A 22,197-nucleotide genomic window follows, 5' to 3' on the forward strand; every position below is an offset into this window, starting at 1 on the left:
GTCCCCACCTCTGGCCCAGGAGGGCCCGTGTTCCAGTCCCCGAGATTACAATATTTCGGAATAGATTGGTCAGGAAATATCTAGAGAGCACTGGACAGGGTGTAGGGGACGTTCACAGGGATGATGCTGTGTGAGGCTGAGGGGTGACCCTCTTGGGGCTCTTGTGTAATGTCTTGATAAAGTAGATGCAGAGAAAATGTCTCATCTGGTGGAGAAGAGTGTAACCAGCAGCAGTCGAGACAAAGTATTCACCAAAAATACATGAGATTCAGAAGAATGGGGGTAGGTTATTCATCAAGTATCCCGCTTCCCTCCCAAAATAGCTTGTGCAGCATTTAATAAATTCAAGACCTGGCTGTGTCCCCACCTCCCTTCCTGTCTGATCCACCAGACTCTCTGGTCAATGGGCAATCAGTCTAACTCCGCCTTGAGTACATTCAATGATCCTCTGCTCTGTGGAGGATATTTCTTCTGATTAGCAACCCTGTGCGTGTGAGATGGTGAGCAGTCAAACTCCTCATCCATGTCTTAACTGGGAGACTTCTAATCTGTAACTGTGACCCCCCTCATTCTAGATTCCCACATGTCCATCCTGAAAGGGACCTTCAGAATTTTATATGGTGTAAGGTGTTCCATCTCTCAATGTTCCAGACTCAGAGTATAGATCAAAAAAAGACTTGAGAGGAAAATATGACAAAGCTTCTCCGTTAGAGAAAGTGGTGAAAAAGTGAAACTGGAGACCACAGGTAAAACAAACTGTACAGATGCATTTATGAAGAAACTAAGTATGTATGAGTAAAATGATTTAAGAGTGTTATTGTGACAGATTTAGATGAGAAGCAATGGGAGAAAGCTTGATAATAACAATTATGCTGATATGGACTGGTTCTGCTAGATAGCCTGTTGGGTTATGTATTCAATGTTAAAATACTGATGTTTATTTTTTGCTTTTCTAATAGGAAAAATGGAAGCTGCTTCCTGCTTTTCTGAAGGTAATGGAGTTTTTCTCACTTGTTTTCATGTTTTGGTCAGGGGAATGATAGCACTTGCACTGTTTAATTTTATGGAAATGACCAATTCTATTCAGCCCACAGATCAAAGGTCAAACTTACAATGCAAATTGGTGTGTCACCGAAGTTGCTCTCGGAGTTCAGGAGCAAATGTAACTGGGCTTTTGGGTATAACTGAACAGCTGAGCAAACTGTGGCCTCTTGTTCATGTTGAGGTGGAGATTCACCAGAACACTATCAGCTGAGAGTTGAGAGGATTGCTTGAAGATGCTTGTATTTCCTCAAGTTTAGAAGATGAAAGATGATCTGATCAAGTTGTTTAAAATGTGTTTGGCAGAGAGAGCCCATTCTTTTAATGGAGGTGTAACCTTCAGAATTAGCTGGGCTGTAAAGGAGTGTTTGATTTGATGCTATTAAAACGATGGACTGGAATGAGAACTGTGTTAAAAGCAGAGGTTAAAGGACTTCTGTATGTTTTGAAAAGCAAATGACCCACTTACAGCAAGCAGCATATAAATAGCTGTTTGAACAAGCAGTAATTGAAGTGGTTGCAGATGATTTGGAGAGGTTCTGTGTACAGATCCACCTAGGTGTCAACAAGAAGTTGGTTGGTCTGTGGACTAACAACCAGTTATTGATCACAAAAGCCTTTTGCTTGTCAACACTGTGTAATACGTTCTCAGGTAATTGGACAACTTGGGCCTGGGACCAAGGTAGAGGGAAATGTTCTGATCTCCATTAGCTCAGAATCTGTCTCTCTGTTCTCTGCAGTCAAACCCATTTTAAATCTGAATAAAATCAGTTCATCTTTCCATCAGCAGTTGTCTTCAGCTGTGACTTTTAACTGATGTGCCAGAAACATTTTGTAAGTGAATTAGCCACCTTGCGTCTCTTGCAAACCACTGGAAGCATCAACTGAATGTATCTTTCTGAACAACGTAGAATCATAAGGATCATCTCAGTAATCCTTGAATTAAAAACTACTGACCTGCCTTCTAGCTTTCCTTCACTCATTATCTATTTTTTCCCATTCGTAAGTCTGAGAGAAAAAGGGGGAGGTTAATTGTAGTGTTGTATGGCAATAGTTATAACTGCCTGTAGCTAGAGTCTAATTACTTGTAGTAAATAGTAACTCTTAAGTACAGAAACCTGGTCTGAGCTTTCTCTTGACTTATGTTTGAAAATTTTGTGTACTTATTCAAAATCATTAACTTGTGTGACTTGTGCTATGCCAGTGAGCTGTGATGAAGGGTAGTGGAAATCTGAAACTCCTTTTTCCTTCCTCTTCTCCTCCCTTCAAAAACAAAATTAGAGATGGGTACCATGCATTACAGGGAGATTTTCAAGATTGAAATGAGTTGAAGTTTATTGTTAGAATGTGAGTGAAAGCCAGGTACATGGAGTAAAGGTGCAGATTGGTCATGATCCGATAGAAATGGTTTTTCGGGCTGAATAGCCTTCTGTTTATAAAGTAAACTTACTTTTTAAAAAATAAATTGCTAATTGTCTGATGAGTTGAGGTGCAGGTTCACAATGCAGAAGGAAGCCATTCAGCCCATTGTCCCTGTGCTAGTTCTCTATACAGACTTGCCTATTCCCTTCATGGGATTTCCTGTATCCTTCTGTCATTCTTATCCGATTCTCTTTTTAAATTAAGTAGTGTCTGCCTAAACAGTCCTTGTGGCAATTCATTTGACGTTCTAATAACTCCTTCACTTTGCTTTGGAAGCCTATGTTGACCCACTTGGTGTGCTTGATTTACTATTTTAATTACTTCATGGGTTTCTGTGGTAAATGAGTATTTCGTATGTTTCTTTGTTCCTTGCAGGTCAAAGGCCTGGTGAAGCAGCACATTGACTCATTCAACTACTTCATAAATGTCGAGGTAGGAATGTTAGTGATGCTCAGTTTAATTCTGCTCTTCTGCCTCATTCTGTGCCACTTGTTCTGTTCACTGTCTAGTCTGCTTTCTCCATAGATTAAGAAGATTATGAAAGCCAATGAGAAGGTGACCAGTGATGCTGATCCTATGTGGTATTTAAAGTAAGGGCCGAGGGCTGATTTTCTTTCTCTTTTCTCCAATGATGGTGACTTTTATTTGTAGAATGAATTGTTAAAAGTCAGTTGCATTGCTGCATGTGGGACAGCTGATTCCTTTTGTTGTAGGTTGTAGTGAATTAGATGAGAATTTGACGTCCTGAAAGATTTTCACAGAACTAAATCAGGGAGGAAAGAAGGTCCGTTCAGTTCATCATGTCGCCACTAGCTCTTTCAGTGATCATCACTTGGAACTATTGTCTTACCATCTCCCAGTAACCATGCATATCGTTTCTTTTCAAATTACCCTCTAGTTGACTTTTAAAGGTTGCCGTTGTACCTACCACCACCACGTTCTTTGACATTGCAGTCTGGACACTAACGACTGTACGAAATAGCTTTTCCTTGTATCAGTGTCACTACTTTTACAAATTACTTTAAATGTTAGACATCTCATTCTGTTCCTTTCTCAAGTAAGAACATTTTCTCCTTCAAAATCCATAAGACGTAGGAGCAGAAGTAAGTCATTGGGTCCATTGAGACTACAACACCATTCAATGAGATTATGGCTTACGTGATGACCCTCAGCTCCACTTTCCAGCCTTATCCCCATAATCCTTGATTCCCTTAACTGTTAGAAATATATCTCTTTCCGCCTTGAATAGCCTTAATGATGCATCTAACCTGCACATCTCTGAACCTTATAGGGCAATTTAGTATGGCCAATCCGCCTAACTGGCACATCTTTGAACTGTAGGAGGAAACCGGAGGACCAAGTGGAAACCCACACCACCAATATGGGGCGAATATGCAAACTCCACACAGACAATCAGCTAAGGCTGGACTCAAACCTCGGTTCCTGGTGCTGTGATGCTCATCAATTAACACCCAGCTGCCCACTGCAATTGGTCTTCATGACTGAATTTCCTCATCCTAAATCCCTTCTGCACCTTCCCCAGTGCCTTCACATCATTTTATTTGAGTCTGTATTCCAGATCTATTTCTCTCCAGGTCCACCCCCCAGCTATCTTAAATCCATCCCAGCAACGTGGCTAGTTTTACAGGCTTCCCTCTGGATCTCTGGAATGCTGATCCAGTGACAGAATCACTGAACCACCAACTCCCTTGGTTAGTTGGGTTAATCAGCTTATCATTGCCATGCTGAGCTTTCCCACCTCAGTCCTGTGGCAAAGTGTCAGCAGTTTCTCAATGGGCAACATTGTCACCTCTAAGTTGGATAGTTGTGGGTTCAAGTCCCACTCCAGAGTTTGGGTGCAATATTCAAGCTGTCATCTACAGTAATGTGGTATTGGAGATCCCGTCTTTCATTCAAGATATTAAATCCAAATCCCATCTGCTATTTTAAGTGAATGGATAAGATTGCCCTTCACTTTTAAGAGAGAGAGAGCAGGGGAGTTCTCCTTGTGAGCTGCTCCTGCAGAGAGTCAACAAATCTCACTAAGCTGAAGACCTTTTGTTGTGCTGTCATCATTCTATGATTCAAATGAACATGAAATTAATATAAACAAAAATGTTCAAATATTGAACAGACCATGCAGTGTCATAAGAGCACATATCACTAGGGCTAAATTAAATGCACTCTGACTTCACAGCAATAGCTGGTCTCCCATCTCCCCTCTCCTTTCTGTTTTTACATGGAATAATGAGCATCAATGCAACACCAGCATTTGTTGCTCATCTTTAACTGCCCTTGAACAGAGTGGTTTGCTGTGGCCATTTCAGACAGCAATTAAAAGTCCGTCACTCCTTTGTGATAAATAAAAATAAAGTGCTGGAAAAGCTCAGCAAATCTGTCAGCATCTGTGGAGAGAGAAATAGAGCTAACATTTTGAGTCTGTTATGACTCCTCTTCAGAACTGTTGTGGGTCTGGAGTCACCTGTAAGCCAAATCAGATAAGAGTGGGAGATTGTTTTCTCGGCAGAATGTGCATAAAACCAGATTTTATTGTTTTGACGATTCCATGGTCACGGCTATTGAGGCTAGCTTTTTGTTCCACACCTGCTCATTTAATGTATACTCCACCAGCTACCATGATGGGATTTAAACCCAGCATTAGCCTAGGACTCTGGATTACTAGTCCAATCACTCTGTTCACTCCTGCTTAAAAGGAATATGAAACCCATTGCTGAAAAGCACAATGGACCAGGAAGCCATCACCATCAGGAGGCTGAATATTTGGGAATTATGAGAAACATTGTGCCAGCTACACGTGCAGGATGCCTCCCAACTGTCATGAAGTTGCACAAAGCAGACAATTTGCCTTTCTTTGTACCCCCACTACCCCTGATTTTACCTGTCTGTTGCTCCTGGAGCAATCATTTCACACCCTCCCATTGTGGAAAAGCTCAGTGGGCTCCAGTTTGAGAACCAGTTGTTCTATTTGTAAAAAAAAAGAGACATTCATGCTAGACATTTTTAGATTGTGCAAGTTAACAAGTGTGGAATGCTGTAACATTTCAAGTCAGGTTTCACAGTATAGAGTCACTCGTTTGATCAGTTTTGCCACTTGCCTGTCAGTGTTTTCAAAAAATACTGTAAGAATATTTTCTTATTGCCTCTTACAGGACCGTATTAATCATTGTTTTAACATGAAATTGCATTTATGTAATGACTCTCGTGACCTCAGTATGGATTATGGTCAAATCAGAGTAGTTCAAGAGTATTTCAGTGGCTGTAAAACAGTTGTCTGGTGCTTGTGAAAAGCACTTTGAGTACATGTCTTAATTACTCCTTGAAATGTCATTGTCAGGACTGAAACAGTCAGTTTGTGTTCTATGAGCTCCTATATCTGTAATTATATAACTTGTTCAGATAATCTGCGGTGGACACACAATAAGTCCTATTGTCTTCAAAATGGTGCCATAAGACCGTTTGCATCCACCTGGGATGACAGAATAGGCTTGTCACATAAGTTTAGCTTCATTACTGGTATGCTTCTTTGAATAAAGGTTTGTTTATTGCAGATACCTGAATATTTATGTTGGAGTGCCAGATGTTGAAGAAAGTTTCAACGTAACCAGACCTGTTGCTCCACATGAGGTACCCTCCAAAATTCTTCTCAATGAGAGTGTTGTGATTTCTTATTGCTTATAATGTAAGAACTCTTGTGGTGTAGTGGATAACATTCCTACCTCTGGATTAGCAGCTCTGTGTTCAAGTCCCACTCCAGGACTTGATGGCTAGGAAAGGCACTTTCATGAAGTTGTTCAACAGGTTGATAATCAGTCTAGACTGCTTCCCAATTGTTCTTCAAAGGGGGAAAAGAAGTTTGTGTGTGAAGACCTGTACAGCCCAAGTTCAATCAAAATCTTACTCTAAATCCTACTGTATTGAGAATTTTAATGAAATCTGTATCAATTAAATCATCCTGTTATCTCTCAGGTGGTCAACTATAGTTTTTTTTTAAGGAGTCTTTGACTGAGATCTTACTTGGTTCACTGAGACTTCTGTCAATAAGTATTTTCCTTGAGCAGTTCCCATTGACAAATGTCTGCTGTCACCTTTCCTGAGCATTGTGTTGGGCTTTTTTTGGGATTTACAGAGAGTGCAATGTTTGAGAGCACTCAAATGCAGTCACCTTTTCTATGCAGATTGTTTATTTGGGTGCTTGGTCTGATTAGTTAATATATTCTCAAGTTATCTTCCATTGACTGAGCCACAGGAGATGTTCTGTTCATCAACTGGCACTGATTTTGACAGTTTGTTTTGATTAACCATTCTGTTCAGTTCAGCAGTATCATTGCAACCAACAAGTGTTAATATAATGAACAATTATCTCACAAATCTGTTTCTACACTTCAAGTACTGCTTCGATTTGTAGCCAGTTGTTAACTGTTTTCTTAAAACAAATAAATGAGTAATTGATGAGTATATGTAATTTCTATGTTTAGTGTCGCCTGAGAGATATGACTTACTCCGCCCCAATTACAGTGGACATTGAATACACTAGAGGAAGCCAGCGAATAATACGCAATGCGTTACCCATTGGCAGGTAATAAGCAAGTCAGTTTAAAGCTTTATCTGTTTTGGATTTTTTTTTCTTTATTGTCTTGTGCTAATGTTTAATCTTTTTCACTCCCAGAATGCCTATAATGTTGCGCAGCTCTAACTGTGTGCTTACTGGGAAGACCCCTGCAGAATTTGCAAAACTAAATGAATGCCCTCTGGACCCAGGTAATTAGTGATGACCTGTATAACTGGACCTTTCACTTGAGATTCTGAAACTCTGAATCCCATTCATTTATAATAGGTTCCCATGATTGTAGAAGAAATAGAAGTGATTGAAACATAGAAATAGAAGTGATTGAAACATTTCGTGTCATCGTGCGGATGACACGAAAGTCGGTGGAGTTTGCGGATGACACGAAAGTCGGTGGAGTTTGCGGATGACACGAAAGTCGGTGGAGTTTGCGGATGACACGAAAGTCGGTGGAGTTGTGGATAGTGAGGAAGGAAGTGGTAGGTTACAGCGGGATATAGATAAGTTGCAGAGCTGGGCGGAAATGTGGCAAATGGAATTCAATGTAGCTAAGTGCGAAGTCGTTCACTTTGGTAGGAATAACAAGATGATGGATTACTGGGCTAATGGTAGGCTACTTGGTAGTGTGGATGAGCAGAGGGATCTTGGTGTCTATGTACACAGATCTCTGAAAGTTGCCACCCAGGTAAATAGTGCTGTGAGGAAGGCATATGGTGTACTGGGCTTTATTGGCAGAGGAATTGAGTTCCGGAGTCCTGAGGTCATGTTGCAGTTGTATAAGACTCTGGTGAGGCCTCATTTGGAGTATTGTGTGCAGTTTTGGTCGCCATACTATAGGAAGGATGTGGAAGCTTTAGAACGAGTGCAGAGGAGGTTTACCAGGATGTTGCCTGGAATGGTAGGAAGATCGTATGAGGAAAGGCTGAGGCACTTGGGGCTGTTCTCATTGGAGAAGAGAAGGTTTAGGGGAGATCTGATAGAAGTGTATAAGATGATTAGGGGTTTAGATAGGGTAGATACTAAGAACCTTTTACCGCTAATGGAGTCAGGTGTTACTAGGGGACATAGCTTTAAATTAAGGGGTGGTAGGTATAGGACAGATGTTAGGGGTAGATTCTTCACACAGCGGGTTGTGAGTTCATGGAATGCCCTGCCCGTATCAGTGGTGAACTCTCCTTCTTTATGTTCATTTAAGCGGGCATTGGATAGGCATTTGGAAGTTATTGGGCTAGTATAGGTTAGGTAGGACTCGGTCGGCGCAACATCGAGGGCCGAAGGGCCTGTACTGCGCTGTATCCTTCTATGTTCTATGTTCTATGTTCTATGTTCTATATGAATTTCTTAGAGATTGACAGGCTAAGAAAATATTTCCCTTCACTGGGAAATCTAGAACACAAGACTGCAATCTCAGAATAAGGGGTTAACTATTTGAGGATGAGATGAGACAGTCTCATTTAATGGACTGTGAACTTTGGAACACTCTCTACCTTAGTTGTGGATGCTGTTGTTGCTTATGTTCAGGACAGAGGGCAATAGGGTTTTTGGCTCTCAAAGTTTGTGAGAAGATTTGTAGCTCGGGTGCTCGTTGTTGTGGTTCTGTTCGCCGAGCTGGGAATTTGTGTTGCAGACGTTTCGTCCCCTATCTAGGTGACATCCTCAGTGCTTGGGAGCCTCCTGTGAAGCGCTTCTATGTTGTTTTCTCCGGCATTTATTCTCCAGTTTGTCTCTGCTGCTTCTGGTTGTCAGTTCCAGCTGTCCGCTCTCGACTTTCAGCTCTCAGGGAAGAGGGGACTGTGTGGCAAAGAGGAGTTAAGGTAGAAGATGAACCATGTTTGGGTTACTGCTGCCTGCCTGTCAGTTCACTACAAAGGTCCTTGGCTTCATATTGAGTCACTATGTAGAAGGTGAAGGATGTTTTGAGGACCTCTTGTAAACTGGAGTACTGTATTCAACACTGACCATCACATTTTGAGAAGATTAAGGCTTTGGAGATAATGAATGGGAATTTACCAAAGATGAAGGTTTCAATTATTTTCCTTCCAGCAGAGAAAGTGAAGAGATTTTATAGAGATGTTCAGAATCATGAACAAATAAGGAGTTTTCCTTTATGCTGCAAGTAGTTATAATCTGAAATGCTATACTTGAAGAGCTGGTGAAAATAGATTCATTAAGACCATAAAATATTGGAAGGTAACTCCGAGGTAAGCCATTGGTCCGCTGAGGCTGCGCTGCCATTCGATGAAATCACAGCTGACCTGATAATCTTCAACTCCATCTCGTGCCTTTTACCATTTACCTCTGTTTCCCTTTCTGATTTAAAAATGTGTCCATCCCAGACCTCAATATGCATAATGACTCAGTCTTTGCAACCCTCTGTGGTAAAGAATTCCACAGATTTACCACCCTCAGATGAAATTCCTCTTTATTTTAACTGGATGATGCCTTATTCTGGGATTACTATATTCTCTGGTCCTTGACTGCCAAACAATGGGGAAATATCTACCCTATTGAACCGATGAGAATCTTGTATGTTTCAATAAGATTTCCTCTCAAAACTTGTCTAAACCACAACAAGTATGGGTCCAATCAATTTAACCTTTCCTCATAAGAATATCCCTCCATATCTGGGATCAACCTCCTGAGCTTCTTTGGGTTGCCTCCTTCATTAGCAGCCTTCAGAATGGACTTTGATATACACTTGGATGTTTTGCAGGGCAATTGGAAACAGCAAAGGCAACTAAGGATGGACAATAAATGCTGGCCAGTGATGCTCCTGTCCCATGAGTGAATTTATTAAAAATAGCTAACTAATTAGCTTTAACAAAAGTCTGAGACAGGCACAAGTTCAAGTGGCCAACTATAACAGTTACTACTTTGGATCCCTGTCATATTGTCAGTAACTGCTTAATCCCAGAAATCTGGAATTCAAAAATTTATCTGTGTTTGTTTTTTTTAACAAAGTAGTAACTTTTAATTACTATCCAATTGATTCAGGCCAAACTATATATACAACTATAACTTGTTTCTTCAATGCCCTTTACCTGGAAAATGTCTTGAGGCTTTTACAGAGATGAGAAAAATGGACCAAAACCAAAAAATGTGTTGTTAGCAGTGGTGATCAAATACTATGACTGGTGGGTTTTGAGGAGGACAGGGAGTCTGAGAAGGTTAGAGATTGTAGTTTGAATAATGATGGACTTGGGGAGAGAAATATTAAGTCAGCAATGAGCTAGATCTAGTCTCAGAATAAGCGGGAAGCCATTCAGGACTGAGATAAGAAAAAAATTCTTTACTCCGTTGTGAACCTGTGGAATTTTCCCTCTGGAAGCTGTTGGGGTTAGTTAATTAGATATGTTCAAGAGGGAGCTGGATGTGGCCCTTGCAATGGAGAGAACGTGGGAATGGGTCACTGAAATTGATCATGTCAAATGGTGATGCAGGCTCGAAGGGTCAAATGGTCTACTGCTGCACCTATTTTCTACGTTTCTGTGACTGAGAACGTACTGAAGATCTAAAAGAAAACCGATTATATGTAAAGATGCGTGTCTTGAAAGTGATGAGGAACTGAAGAGGGTTTTGGTAAATGTGACTGAAGTTCAATTTGTGAATCAAGTATTTGCTTTTGATACCTCAAAAATGCAAATCAACAGAAAATCAACACTTGCATTGACACATTTTTCAGAACCATGCAGAAATTTCATGTAATTGTGAAACTAATCACAGATATTAAAGGTGTTAGTGAACTAAATCAATGAATTATTTTCATTTATTTAGGCCAAGATGGCAAACAAGGTTCCAGCAGTAGAATGAGCGGTCGTCAATCTGCTTTTGGTGCTGTTGGTCCGTAAACTGAGAGAATTCCCTGTTCTTAAAGACTGCAATAGTTAAAGGTTGTGACTTAGCTGTTTCTCGTGGACTGAAATGGGGAAAAACTGTCTTTTAAAAAAAACCATCCAAGGTTTTTTTTGAAAAAGCAAGTTACCTGATGCACTGCAAAGTGCTGTTTGCACAGCTCTTGTGTAAGAAGTTGAAACCTTGTTTCAGATGAGCTGAATCCAAGGGGCTGTATATGAATGGAGCTTTGACTGGCAACAAAAAAGCTGATTGGTCTGCGGTTGAGTGACCAGTTATTGATGATCAAGGCCTTCTACCCTGTCACCAACTGTTATTGACTCCTGGCCAACTGAACAACTTGGGGGTGTGAATGTTTGAGGGAGACACTGTCAAACCTCTGAAGAGAAGGAGCTGCTTTGGCTGTGCAGTAAAAAGCCCCACAAGCCTGAAGGAAGCTAGTTTACTTTCCTTTGTCAGCTATGATCTTTGATAGGTCAAAGACCTTCATAAGTGTGAATCAGTCATCCTGTGCCTCAAGTAAATAAGTGAAGGAAGATTGAGAGGTAGTATTCAAATCAGCACAAGAATCATCTTGGCAAACTCTTTGAACAGAGATCACTGAACTTTCCCAGTCTTTCCCTCCACCCACTCTTCTTTCCTGTCTATCTGTCTGGGAACTTAGAATTTTAAAACTAGCAGTTATATGTTGACAATTCATTGTCTGCAGTTAGATTGTAATTTTTTTGTAATAAACAGTAACCCTTGTTAGGTCTAAAAAGCTGACCAGGATCTAAAGGATGGGTAAATTAGAGAATTATGCAAAGTTTGTAAAAAATTTTTAAACTCTTATGATGATTCTGAGCTTGATTTTGAGCATGTTACCCCAGTGAGGCGTAACAGTAGATACTGAATACACTGATAAATGAAGAAAGGAATATATCGGTTTGAAGATATTTGGTACCTTATTAGAATAATTTCCCATGCAGTATAACATTGTAGTTAAACCTTTTGTCTCTTGTAGGTGGCTATTTCATTGTTAAAGGTGTTGAAAAAGTAATTCTTATCCAGGAACAACTTTCAAAAAACAGAATAATTGTGGATGCAGACAGAAAGGGAACTGTTGGTGCCTCTGTGACCAGGTACAGCATACTATAATCTGAATGAAATTATTAACATAGAATTCAGAGCCACATTCACAGGTGAATGCTGACTAAAGCTTGAGTCTTTGTAGCATGGAATCTTGACAATTTACAGTATTCCAGAATTAATTTGTTAGAAATGTTGATGCTTCCATTTAAGCACACTTGCGTCGTGTGCACTGTTAGAACTATGTATACCATATATTTACCTAACCCTTTTCTAACATAGTCAAGCCATTCTTGTTTTGGATTTTAAAACTTCAACCATGCACAATTTCTACAATAGTTCAGCAACATTTAAAAGTGCAAGCTTATTTAATGTGAAATAGTAAAACTGAATAAAGACTGAAGAATGCATATAAACTGAATTGAGGACAGCTTTGCAGCACAATCTAAATATTCTTTCAGATTACTTATTCCATCTTACATAATATATTATCACTATTAACCTGCCTGATTGGTTTTATAGTTCCATCCATAGATAAAAACTTCTTTAAAATAAATAAAATAGCATCGATCAAGGAAAATGAGACCATCTAACCCAGCAGTGAAACTGATTAAAAATTAAAAGAATTTGTGTTTTTGATCAAACCTGAACTATTTCCTCATTTTCCTTTCACCCATATCCTCAGTTGTTTTCTTTTTATATGTGCAAGAGGAGTTGTATGTGTGAGTTGGAATTTTGACTAGTAGAGGTATGTGTTGATGGGTCATAAACGTTTAGCTGCAGCAAGACCCTATTTGTAATAAGTAGTAGTTTCTGTTGATGCATAAACCTGGTCCAAGACTTCTCTCTACCTGGGTCTAAAAGACAGTTAAATTGGGGAATTTTGTATACTTTGTAACAACCTTTAACATTTGTAGTGATTCTGGGAATAGTTGGATTTGATTTCCAATGCGCTAAAGTAGTGAGGTTAACAGATGGGAATGTGGAATCTTGAACACAAACAGATCAGCTCTGATTTTATTGAGTGGCAGAGCGGGTCTGAAAAGCAGATGGTCTACTTCTCCCACATTGTATAGCAGGAGTGTGACAAGATGTATTTTGGGGTCGAGTTAGTGGGAGGTTTGTTTTGTGTCTTACGATTGTACAGATTCTGACCCAGGAATGTTTGATCCTTGATGCTGATTTCCCAAACAGAAAGCAGTTCATTTCCTTTGTCACCACAATAATATAAAATGAAGGTATCACCAAGGTTTGATGTTCATCATGCATGTTTTGAGATGCTTTTATCTTTGTTGAAGATTTTGGGCACTCAGTGTGGGTTTGGTTGTTCTAAATGCAATAAACTCCGGTTTGAACATACATTGAGGGAAAACATCTTTAAGATGAAATAGATTTTGGGCTTATATTAAATAAAGCCAGAATTGAGTCAAATTATTATATTTGGAAGTCTTGTGACTTTTTAGTGCAAATGCATACTTTTTAATCATTGATTACACACAATGGAACGTGTGGACTGTTTGAGTAGATACTTTTACCTTGTTGAGTGATGGACTCTCAGCTGACGTTTTTCACCTCGTATGACAGAATGCTGATCTATAGATGAAAATGTTAAAACCAATTGTTGACCATCGAAGTAAAGTTCGTTATTGTACAGCTTTCATCTTCTCTGCTAACTTATATAACACCTAATGATTAGTAACCGAACTCTACTCAATTTGCAGCTCTACTCATGAGAAGAAAAGTAGAACAAACCTAGTTGTGAAGCAAGGGAGGTACTACCTGAGACATAATACTCTGTCAGAGGACATCCCGATTGCAATAATATTCAAGGTAATAATTTAAAATTTTGCTCTGCTGTCACAATATGTGATCATTTGAAATCATACATTTTTGTATTTAGTGAAAGTAAGCAAATGTAAATTGGGTTCTTCGCAAATAACTGTGTTTGGAAATAAATAGCTTGAGTTTGAATTCGCACATGTGGATCAATTCACTCTACAACAACCAGTTTTCTATGTATTTGATCTTTAGATTCTGACCTCATTAAACTTCTACCTTATCTGAGTGATTTACTGGGAGCTGTATTTCAGGTTGGTTGAATGGACATTGGAGGAGCGATTTGAACATTATCTGCTCAAATTTGTTTGATTTAAGTGAAAATAAGCTATTAATACACAATGGGCCACTTGTAAGAAGATGTCAGTGTTGGACTGGGGTGTACAAAGTTAAAAATCGCACAACACCAGGCTATAGTCTAACAGGTTTAATTGGAAGCACTAGCTTTCGGAGCGCTGCTCTTTCATCAGGTGGAGGTGGAGTATAAGATCATAAGTCACAGAATTTATAGCAAAAGTTTACAGAGTGATGTAACTGAAATTATATATTGTAAAAAGACCTGGATTGTTTGTTGAGTCTCTTGTCTTTTAAAATGAAAATGTTGGTTTCAGTTCTTTCATATGTAAATCGCAGAACATTTAAAAGTTACATTCTCAAGTGAACTTTAACAATTAGTGTCATATTAGCCCAGATAATGCATTTAAAGTGTGGGCTGCTCTGTGTGAGACTGGTCAGACTGATTCCAATCTAAAAAATAGATTTACAGAATCTTGCATGGATTCATGCAGTTTTTGAGCAAAATAATGTAATTCTGCAAGTACAAATTCACCCCACAAACTTGTGTGTGTAGTGCAATACGGTCACCTATAGTATGACATGAACCCAAGGTCCTGGTTGATGCCATCCCCATGGGTACCAAACTTGGTCAGCAGCCTCAGCTCGGCCACTTTGTGTTGTTGCTTGTCCTGAAGTCAGCCTTGGTGGACGGTCACCCGAAGGTCTGAGGTTGAATGTCCTGGAACGCTGAAGTGCCCTCCCACTGGGAGGAAGCACTCCTGTCTGTTGATTGTTGAGCGGCGGCCATTCGTCCGCTGCCATAGCCTCTGCTTGGTCTCGCCAATGTACCATGCCTCAGGGCATCCTTGTCTGCCACGATTGCGATAGGCAACATTGGTTGAGTCGCATGAGTACCTGCCACGTACATGATAGAACAGGCTGTGGAGCTAATTGATGCTCCACTGTAATTGTGATGAGGTGGTGCCAAGTGTGTGATGTAGGGAGCTTGGCAAAACTGTTTTTCTCTTTATAGGTACGGACTAATATGCTGTGTCTTTCCCACAGTTCTCTGTTTTCATTTGTTTGAAACACTCAGTTGAAGTGTGCTGGAGTAGAGAGTTAAGAGTTCGGGTTGGAAATAATGCTGTGGCTCATGTGTTCGCTCTATCAAAAAGTGTGCAAACATATGAGCAATTATGCAGCAAGTGAATATGTAGCTTTATACCTGCCCGCCTCCAAGGATTCAGAACTTCAGTTTGGAGGAAGCCATTCAGACTTGAGCCTGTTCCATCATTCGCTGAAAATGTGACTGACTTGTAGCTTGACTCCATTCACAGAGAGGCAATGGCCTGTGGTATTATCATTCAACTGTTAATCTGGAGACGCCGGTAATGTTTTGAATGTAGGTTTGCTCGCTGAGCTGAAAGGTTCATTCCCAGACTGAGGTAATGTTCTGGGGACCTGGGTACAAGCCCTGCCGTGGTCGATGGAATTAAAAGTCCAGTGATGGTAATTTAATTGACTACCTTCTTTAGAGAAGGAAACTATCCTTAACTAGCCTGGCCTACATGTGACTCTAAATGCACAGCAATGTGGTTGACTCTCAATGGCCTCCTGGGCCATTAGAGATGAGTAATGAACGCTGGACCAGCCGGTGACTCCCACATCCTGTCAATGCATTTTAAAAAAACTGCCTTAAACGAATGTCCTGTTCTACTTTGTCTAGTAAAAACACACTTGACAAATCTACTGGATTTTTTTTTTCAAGGATGTAACCACCAGAGTTTATTAAAGGCAGCCAGTAGTTTACTTGAACCTCTGGCTTTTGATCAGGTCCCACATAAGAGATTAGCCTGGGATTTAGGGTCGTGTTAGGGTAGTGTAATGACAGGAATGAAGAATTGATTGATTGGCAGATAGACAACAAAGAGTGGGAGGAATAAAGGTCCTTTCCTAATTGGCAGCCACTGACTCGTGGGGTACTGCCAAGATCAGTGCTTGGACCCCAGCTATTCACAATATATATTAATCCTTTAGATGAGGGAACTAAATATAATATCTCCCAAGTTTGCAGGTGACTCAAATCTGGCTGTGTGGGAGGATGAACTGAGGATGTGGAGAAGCTTCAGTGTGAATTGAACAAGTTGAGTGAATGGACACCTGCATGGCAGACGAAGTGTAATGTGGACAAATATGAGCTTATCCACTTTGGTAACAAAAACAGATGATTATCTGAGTGGCAGTAAGTTTGGTAAGGGGAGGTGCTTTGAGGTCTGGATGACCTTGTTTCCACCAGTCATTGAAAGTAAGCATGCAGGTGCAGCAGATGCTGAAAACAGCAAATTATGTATTGGCCTTTATAGTAAGAGAATTCTAATACAGAGGACGGATGTCATGCTGCAGCTGTACAGGGCCTTGGTGAGACCATTCCTGGCATACTGTGTGTAGATTTTGTTTCCTTATCTGAAGAGGGCTGTTCTGACTCTGGAGGGAGTGCAATGAAGGTTTACAGATGGAGTCCTGCCATCCCAGGAATATCTACTGAAGAGAGACTGGATTGGTTAGGACTGTATTCAGTGGAGTTTAGAATGAGGGGGATTCTAATAAAAACCAAGAAAGTTCTAACTGGTTTGTACAGGATTAACATAGGAAGGATGTTCTCAATGACTGGGGAGTCCAGGACAATGGTCACAGTCTAAGGATACAGGGTAGGCCACGAAGGACTAAGATGAAAAATCTCTGCACCCAGAGAGTGGGGAGCCTGTGGAATGCTTTACCACAAAGTAGAGGTCAAAACATTGAATGTTTTCATGAACGGGTTAGATATAGTTCAGAGAACTAAAGGGATCAAAGGTGTATGGAGAAAGCGGAAAGATAGTCCTGAGTTGGATATCAGTCCTGATTGTATTGAATGTCGAGCAGGTTCAAAGGGTGAAAAAGTCAATTGCTGTTCCTTTTGTGTTTCCAAATCTATTTATCACAGCTCAATTAATAATTTTAAATCTATCATCTCAACAAGGAAATTAAATTTAAAAATCAAAAATAAAATCAAAATACTGCAGATGGTGAGAAGTTTAGAATAAATAGTGTTGGCGAAACGCAGCAGATGTGGTAGCATCTGTGGAGAAGAAACAGTTAATGTTTTGAGTTCAGAATGACTTTTCCTCCCTTCTGAGGGTGAGTCGTATTGGACTCAACATGCATTCTTTTTCTTTCTCATTCCACAGATGCTGCCAGACTTATCGTTGAAAGACTGATTGCTTCAATGAAGTACTGATTTCTGTACTTGTGAAACCAACAACAGTCTAATTTGGGAACATAACGTTCGATCCTATTGCTTGAGCTATCCAATTCCTTTAACTCAGCTTAATAAAATTCTTGTTTGACTTGATTTGAGAAAACCTTTTATCATAATATGGACTTTCATTCAGTCAGTTACCAGGAGAGGGCAGTGGTTCCCCATGATATAATGGACCGTGGTGCTGCTAGTGAATATTAACGTCTGTGTAGGAAGACTGTATGGCTCAAAGCAATAGATCATGACAATGTACTGAATTGCCTGTCAACCCCTTCTATTCTTCTGCTTGGTGTGCACTTAGAGACTTGAGAAAGTGATTTGCTATTAGTTTGCTGAACTTCAGTTATAAAACCATCCTCTAGTACAGCACTTTCTTGTGTAGTTCGGTAATCTACGTAACCTGCTTCTCCCACAATTTGGATAACACTTTATTGCACAGTAAAGCAGGCACAAGTACCGTTCATTCTCTCATGACGCATGAAATAAAATAAGTTAAAAGTAATATGAAGAGTAGGAGATTGCCTTTGCCTTTGCCTTTTCTGGGATCTGGTGAAGCTGAGCTGAGAGCTTTCAATTGAGGGACAAACATTGGCTGGTACTTGGGAAAACTCCCTACCTTGGCCATTGGATCCAGTTAGAGAGAAAGAAAAGGTTTAAGGTCTCAGATACAAGATGACATCCCTGAGTATGCAGCACTCTGTTACTTCATTTGAATTTGTGTTTTCTTTTTCCACTATGGAGCGAGGACTTGAGTCCATACACTTCTGACATGGAGCAACAGTGCTAACCAGTCAGTCAGAGGTGAACACCTTCAGTGCAGTCTCATATTCCATCCGTCAGTCAGTGCCTTTTCAGCAGCTTTGCTATTTCTGCCAGCAAAAATCTTTGATAGCCGGTTTAGGTGAAAGCTTTGTTCAGAAAAAATAAAGTTATTGTCATTATTGAATAGAGTTTGATGTGATCATGTAACTTATGTAAATATCTGGCATGGCTCCATAGTAATGCAAAGTTCTCTATTCATTCCTAAGAAATTTTGACCTCTGTACACCTGTCTTAGTTACATGAAGTGCGCTCAGTCAGGGTAATCCATCCTTGTTTTGGTGTTAGAAGCCTTGGTGGGACTTTCGCCTCACTTGTATTAATGTGGCAGAGTTCCAGATAAGCTAGTACAAAAACGTTTCAGGACCATCTGTATACCACAGTGAGTTGCCCCCACTGACTACCATCGTGCGGGGCCAGCTTCTGTGAAAGCAGCAGGAAACCAGTTTAGCATTTTCTTGTTTTCGTGCTGGCTTTGAAAACATGTTCTTTGTTATTGTTAAACAGCCTGGCACTAGGTGAGAAGTTTTAAAACAGTCCATATATGGCACTATAGTAAATGGACAGCTATCAATTGCACTGCATAAAATTAAATATTGAAAGAGTAATTAAACTTTTGATCATCACATTGCATAAAATAGATCACTATTTTCTCACGTTCAGACTAGATTTAGAAGTATAGGTCTGTTTAAATTACATTGCAAATAGGAACAGGAGTAGACTACCTGGCCCTTTAAGCCTGCTGTACCATTTAGCTCGATCATGGCTGGTTCTCAGCATTCACTGCATGTTTTTGCAGAGTGGCCATACCCCTTGATTTTTCCCAAGATTGATGCAGCACTACATGTATTCAACAATTTGGCATCCATCCCCTCTGGGGGAAGAGAATGGAGCTGGTGGGTGCACAATGGGCCGAATGGCCTCCTGCACCATCAGAATTCTGATTATTTCTACAAGCCATTGTATGGGTAAAGTGCTTCCCTATTTCACTCCAGAGTCATCAAACTATACAATGACAGCTTGCATTTATATATGACCTTCACACTAATACACATCCCAAGGCACTTTAATTTTAAAGCTCTCCTTTTTTACAGTCTTGTCCTGAGTTCTCCCAACTGTGGAAAATGTTTCTATCCAATCAAATCATTTTAACATTTCAAAAATTGTCGCTCAACCTGCTAACTTCAAAAACATAAGATTTCAAGTTTATGCAACCATTTGGCTGATTCCTGTGATGACGGTGTTGTCCTTGGAAACATTGAGAAAGTTGGGCGTACGCTTATTAAAGTTTTGAAGAATGAAACAAATAAGACATAAAAAGGGGCTTAACAGGATAGAGTCAGAGGATGATTCTTCCAAAACTAGAGGATGCCTTAAGAATAAGGGGTCTCCCATAGTGAGGCAGAGGAGTTTTTTTAACTGTGGGTTGTGAATCTTTGGAATTCCCTTTCTCAGATACCACTGTAAAATGAGTTGCTGAATATATTTCAGACTGAGTTTGATAAATTTTTGATAGTGTTTTTATAGCTATGGGAAACAGTTTGGAAAGTGTAGTTAAGGTTGCTGTCAGATCAACCAACTTCTTAACTGAACGGCAGAGCAGCTTTGTGGGGATGAGTAGCCTACTTGTGTTGATCTTACCTCCTAACTTAAGCCTTTAGTCCTGATATCAATCTAGTTCATCTGACCACCTTCAAGGTGTATGGAAAGAAAGCAGAAAGCTAATGTTTAGAGCTGTGATCATATTGAATGATGAGCAGGCTGGATTTGCCAGAAGCTGGAATGCTTGACTGGAGAGGGTGTGAAAACTGATTCCATGAATTATTTTCAAAGGGAGTCAGACAGAAACATGAGGATGAGGAGCTCACTGAGTAACACAACAAAATGCAACATCTGGGAGAAACAGCAAGTAAAAATGGTCTCCTTATGTGCTGAAGTTACAATCATTCTATACAACTACTATCTACTACACTGTTAGATAGATGTTAGAATGACCTACTTCCGCTCCTAGTTTTTGTGTTATTTTACTTCACGTTGTGGCTAAATGAACAATTCAAACCTATTGCTGCTGAAAGTCAGAGCTATTGCAGTATGTAGTTGAGAAGAAACATGCTGGTTGCTCAGAAATGATTTTCACCTCATTGCTCATTTAGAGAAAGTGAATGTATTTTAAAATATATGAAGTTTATTCCCTGAATAACTGGAAAATTAGTCAAAATTCAATTTTATTTCTTTTGTACAATTGACAAAAACCCAAATTTAGAAAATGCAGTTTTCCCAATTACTTGTTTCAGACAGCACAGGAAACATCGTTTTATAAAATTGAGGAACAATGCCAAAAAAACAGTGTAGTAGATAGTAGTTGCATAGAATGATTGTAACTTCAGCACATAAGGAGACCATTTTTACTTGCTGTTTCTCCCAGATGTTGCATTTTGTTGTGTTACTCAGTGAGCTCCTCATCCTCATGTTTCTGTCTGACTCCCTTTGAAAATAATTCATGGAATCAGTTTTCACACCCTCTCCAGTCAAGCATTCCAGCTTCTGGCAAATCCAAGTGAAAATATTCTCATCTCCTAATTAGATATTTTGTCAATGATTTGAATCTATGACCTCTAATTCACTTGCCAGATGGAATAATGTCTTCTTTGTCAAAACTCTCATCATTTTAAGAAAAATCTTCTAAATTACGAGTTTTAAATTCTGAAGTTGAGTTGAACTCAGTTGCTTACAATTCAATCGCAGTTGATTTGTGCTTTTTGTTCTATTCTTGGGTTTTACAGGACTTTAGTTAAATTACCAAAATTGAAATGCAATTTCCGAACAGTGAATTTTGAACCTTGTGTAGGATACATATGCTCCTTTTATTAATTCGTGGATACCTTAAAGGCAATTGGTGCTGAGTCCAGTACAGTTACTTGCCAAAGCCAGATGGCATAGAGTGTAAGAGAAACACCAATCTCTGCTCTGAATTCAAGCCACCAACAATGCTTCATTACCATAAGCAAATGTTACCCTGCCGATGGAAAATGCTAATATTGCTGGTGTCTGTCATTCCTATTGTAGGCAATGGGTGTAGAGAGTGATCAAGAGATTGTACAGATGATTGGTACAGAGGACCCAGTGATGTCTGCCTTTGCTCCAAGCCTGGAAGAGTGTCAGAAAGCTCAGATCTTCACCCAGATGCAGGTGTGCCTTTTATAAATTTCAGCTCTTTCAATGTGGATGTTTAACTGCAGCCTCATGGGCTTGGCTATATAGTCAGCTGTTTAAACACAGTGGGGGTAAAAAGAGACTCCTGGACCTTAATAAAGTCTTAAGGCAAGAATGCCTGGTTTGTGATATTTGCTCTTTAGATATTTAACAATGATTTAACAAAAGCAAGCAAAACCAAACCCTGAATTGTCTAATATGTTACAACTCTATAGTGACAGCACTGAACTTGCACTATAGTATTCTTACAATATGTAAAATGAAAGTTTGAGGTTAAAGTTCAATAAACAGAAGTGATGTGGTTGCTCTTATATAAGTATTAATGGACAGACATTTCTTGTTTTCTTAATCTAGCAGTGACTGTGAAATATGATTACATTTGGCAAATTTAAAAGGGACCTAGGGGGCAACTTGCTCACATAGAGTGTGTGTGTGTCAAACTGCCAGAGGAAATGGTGGAGGCAGATACAGTTGCAATATTTAAAAGGCACCTAGATGGGTGTATGAATAGGAAGGGTTTAAAGAGACATGGACCAAAGGCTAGCAGATGGTCCTAGATTAATTTAGGATATCTGATTAGCATGGACAGGTTGGGCTGAAGGCTCTGTTTCCATGCTGTACATCTCTGACTCTGATTCTTTTTCCCTTTTGACTTGCAGGCATTAAAGTATATTGGAAACAAAGTGCGCAGACAGCGAATGTGGGGAGGACCGAAAAAAACCAAGATGGAGGAGGCCCGGGAGTTGCTTGCATCTACTGTACTTACCCATGTGCCTGTAAGCATCAT

General features: G+C 39.8%; 1 protein-coding gene across 1 annotated transcript in view; it reads left to right on the top strand.

The window, feature by feature from the left end:
• polr3b (polymerase (RNA) III (DNA directed) polypeptide B) overlaps positions 1 to 22,197 on the top strand; it is a 90,015-nt gene that overhangs the window by 174 nt on the left and 67,644 nt on the right. Inside the window, exons 2-11 of the mRNA XM_060839701.1 lie at positions 960 to 992; positions 2,839 to 2,895; positions 2,989 to 3,053; positions 6,033 to 6,108; positions 6,960 to 7,060; positions 7,151 to 7,242; positions 11,904 to 12,021; positions 13,690 to 13,798; positions 21,264 to 21,386; positions 22,070 to 22,186. Of these exons, the coding sequence (XP_060695684.1) occupies positions 960 to 992; positions 2,839 to 2,895; positions 2,989 to 3,053; positions 6,033 to 6,108; positions 6,960 to 7,060; positions 7,151 to 7,242; positions 11,904 to 12,021; positions 13,690 to 13,798; positions 21,264 to 21,386; positions 22,070 to 22,186 (891 nt within the window). The remainder of the gene's footprint in view (positions 1 to 959; positions 993 to 2,838; positions 2,896 to 2,988; positions 3,054 to 6,032; positions 6,109 to 6,959; positions 7,061 to 7,150; positions 7,243 to 11,903; positions 12,022 to 13,689; positions 13,799 to 21,263; positions 21,387 to 22,069; positions 22,187 to 22,197) is intronic.

The sequence above is a fragment of the Hemiscyllium ocellatum genome, chromosome 19, assembly GCF_020745735.1.
Source record: "Hemiscyllium ocellatum isolate sHemOce1 chromosome 19, sHemOce1.pat.X.cur, whole genome shotgun sequence".
NCBI classification, from domain to species: domain Eukaryota; kingdom Metazoa; phylum Chordata; class Chondrichthyes; order Orectolobiformes; family Hemiscylliidae; genus Hemiscyllium; species Hemiscyllium ocellatum.